At 54.7% G+C, this 3,191-nt stretch overlaps 2 protein-coding genes across 2 annotated transcripts in view; one reads left to right on the forward strand and one right to left on the reverse strand.

The window, feature by feature from the left end:
• Nucleotides 1–2,077, forward strand: part of VDBG_06972 (conserved hypothetical protein) — a gene marked incomplete at both ends in the record, with an annotated part of 4,027 nt that extends 1,950 nt beyond the window's left edge. Inside the window, one exon of the mRNA XM_003002355.1 lies at nucleotides 65–2,077. Within this exon, the coding sequence (XP_003002401.1) occupies nucleotides 65–2,035 (1,971 nt within the window). The remainder of the gene's footprint in view (nucleotides 1–64) is intronic.
• Nucleotides 2,078–2,358: 281 nt separating this feature from the next.
• Nucleotides 2,359–3,126, reverse strand: VDBG_06973 (FKH1; the record flags this gene model as incomplete). The annotated part of the gene is made up of 2 exons (XM_003002356.1): nucleotides 2,359–2,594; nucleotides 2,649–3,126. 2 exons carry the CDS (start codon nucleotides 3,122–3,124, stop codon nucleotides 2,510–2,512), a joined length of 561 nt encoding a protein of 186 aa, XP_003002402.1.
• Between the last annotated feature and the right edge of the window lie 65 nt (nucleotides 3,127–3,191).

Below are 3,191 nucleotides of genomic sequence, written 5' to 3' on the forward strand. Positions count from 1 at the left end.
CTGATACCCTCACCGCATGACCGTGTTGCGTCCTGAGCTTGTGGAATCCTTCGGCCGGAAGAAGATGAAGGAGTGGGTTGACGAGCAGCTCGCGCAGCGCGCTCAGTCGAAGCAGGATTCCACGGACGACACGACAAAGCAGGCCTCGACTGCCGACAGCACAGGCGAATCGACCGAAGCTCAAGCAGCTTCCGAGAAGGAGAAGGACCGCATCGATCTCTCTCAGTTCCAATTCGCTCTCAACCCCGACGCCTTCAGCGGCCAATTGCCTCAAACGCCCGACGAGAAAGCGGAACTCAAGGCTGACGAGAAAGATGTTCGTGTCGCCTGCGAGTATCTGACCGATCGGGTCATTCCTGACTTGGTGCGCGAGCTTCAGGATTGCGATATCAGTTTCCCTATGGATGGCCAAGCACTCAGTCGTTTGCTGCACAAGAGGGGTATCAACGTGAGGTACCTGGGTAGGATTGCCTCCCTGAGCACGGACCCGCGACTCCAGTGCCTAAGGGATATCGCGATCCAGGATATGGTCGCCCGTTCGTTTAAGCACGTCATTTCTTCCTTCTTGCGGGAGACCCCCAGCCCGTTGGCCTCGTCTTGCGTTGCCCATCTTCTGAACTGCCTTCTCGGCGCGGAGTTGAATCCGAAGCCTGTTGCCGACGTAGATCCCACCATGAAGGCGCTTTACTCGGATCTCGATACCTCGTACGAATTAGTCACTCCGCAGATCTTAAGGGCTCGTATCTCTGAAGAAACACATCGACGATACAGGTTTAAGCTGGATGGCGAGTGGTACAAGAGCATTAAGCCTCTTCAGACCCTCAGAGAAATCTCTCTTAAGCTTGGTCTCCAGTTGCAAGCCAAGGAGTACTTGTTCTCCAAGACGGACAGTACCGAAGCTCCTACTGAAGCCAAGCCCGCTGATGCGACGGCCAATGGTCAGCTTAATGGCGAGTCAAAGAAGAAGAACAAAAAGAAGAACCGCGACGCCTCGCCCGCTGCAGTCGCTACTACTGGAGCACCGTGCACGTTTAGTGCCGACGATGTCATCAACATTGTCCCTGTCGTCAAGCACTCCTGCCCTCGTAGCGCTCTTGCCGAGGAGGCGCTCGAGGCAGGCCGCATCTCCATCATGCAGTCGCAGAAGAAGCTTGGCCAAGAGCTTCTGCTAGAGTCTCTCTCCCTGCACGAGCAGATTTATGGCATTCTTCACCCAGAAGTTGCTCGTGTGTACAACACACTGTCCATGCTTTACTACCAGCTGGATGAGAAGGAGGCAGCTGTAGAGCTCTCCCGCAAGGCGATCGTTGTTTCTGAGCGGACGGTTGGTATCGACTCAGCCGAGACACTACTCAACTACCTTAACCTCAGCTTATTCCTCCACCAGACTGGCGATAGCCAAGGCGCTTTGTCGTATGCGAAGCACGCCCTTCAGCTTTGGAAGATAATCTATGGCCCTGACCATCCTGACTCGATTACGACCATCAACAATGGTGCCGTCATGCTTCAGCACCTGAAGGCCTACCATGAGTCTAGATTATGGTTTGAGGAATCGCTACGAGTCTGCGAGAAGGTCTTCGGAAAGTCGTCGATCAACGCTGCAACGCTGCTGTTCCAGCTGGCGCAAGCACTGGCCCTCGACCAAGACTCCAAGGGCGCAGTCAAGCGCATGCGAGAATCCTACAACATCTTCTTGAGCGAGCTAGGCGCTGACGACAAAAACACCAAGGAGGCAGAGAGCTGGCTGGAGCAACTAACCCAGAACGCCGTCTCCATCGCAAAGCACGCCAAAGATATGCAGACTCGCCGCCTGCGCACAGGCATCAAATTTTCACCTCGGGGCGCCCCTTTCGAAGCTGACGCACCCTCTGCTGTCGCCTCGACCTCTCGCCAGACTCAGCTCGATGGCTCCTCTCAAATGGACTCGCGTAGCATCGATGAGCTCATCAAATTCATTGAGGGCAACGACCAGCAAACCAACAAGTCTTCGAAGCGGCCAAGCAGGGGTAACCCCAAGAGGCGAGGCAAGGCCTGAACGACGCGCCGATTTAGAATTCTCCCGGAATTTTCCAGCAACTACTCTGCGGCAGCGTAGTCTACGGAAGAGCTTTCTTTTTTTTTAGCATGGAGAATCTTGTTGTATAATAGACATGTCAAAAAAGAACGGCTCAAAAGGTCAAGGTATCTGATGATGCCGCATCGGCTCATGTAGTTTGCATGGTTGGGTTAAGGGACTGGGCGAGAGGGCCGTCAATCAGAGCATGTGTGCCAACGGGCAGCCTGCTGCCAAGACTCAACACAATACTCAGTCCGTGTAATCAAAATTCATCTTCACTCCAAATCGCATCAACTCCCATGTGATCCTTAATTCTTGACTACAGACAGCAAGGTGTTTAGCATTCAAGGCCACGCAAGAAACAACTGACTGCCCGGCAGGGACGAACATCAAGGAGCTTGGGGAACATGCAACCTGGACTTCATGGCTTGAATGCCGCAGCGAAGCATAGAATCAAGGCTTGTTTGCGCCGAGAGCGCTCGCTATAGCAAGACCACGACTGACTGGAGCATGGTATGATCCTATGCTTTGGAAACCCCTGGGAGTATTGGTCAACAAATATTGACTGACGGAAGACGCTTGCGGAACTTACTTAGCCAGATCAAAGCCTTCCTCCTCTTCAACCTCAGGTGGTTCTGCAGCGGCCTCCTCTGTCTGTTCTCTCGTGTCATGGCCCCGCGTTGGGCTCGTAACTGGTGACCGTGCAGAGCGGGGCGGTGGGCTGCTGCTCTGTGGTGGGAGCCGGCCAGCGATTTTTGTAGGACTCAAGTCGAGATGACCAATAGGTTTAAGTGGTGTGCTGCCAATATCAGCGTACCTCCAGAATGGAGCAGGTGAACTAGTTGGCATGTGTTGGCTCGGCCGCTGCGCAGTACTGGGAGGAGCCAGTCTTGGATGCACGCGGTGAGGCGCGGGCGTCACGAATGAAGTTCCGTCCTCTGGCAGGTATGATGATGTTAGAGTCGGAGACTGGTCTTGGACGCTCGTATAGCTCGACGAGGCTGGCGCCGCCGCACCCCTACGTGGTCGCGGCAGTGGGCTTCCATCGGCGGTTAATGCTGTTGACATTGGTGGAAGGTGGCGAGAGGCACGATCAGGTGTGGATTGTACCGCATGCAGCGATGAGCTTGGCGCG

This window comes from Verticillium alfalfae, genomic scaffold (genome assembly GCF_000150825.1).
Source record: "Verticillium alfalfae VaMs.102 supercont1.9 genomic scaffold, whole genome shotgun sequence".
Classification (NCBI taxonomy): Eukaryota; Fungi; Ascomycota; class Sordariomycetes; order Glomerellales; family Plectosphaerellaceae; genus Verticillium; species Verticillium alfalfae.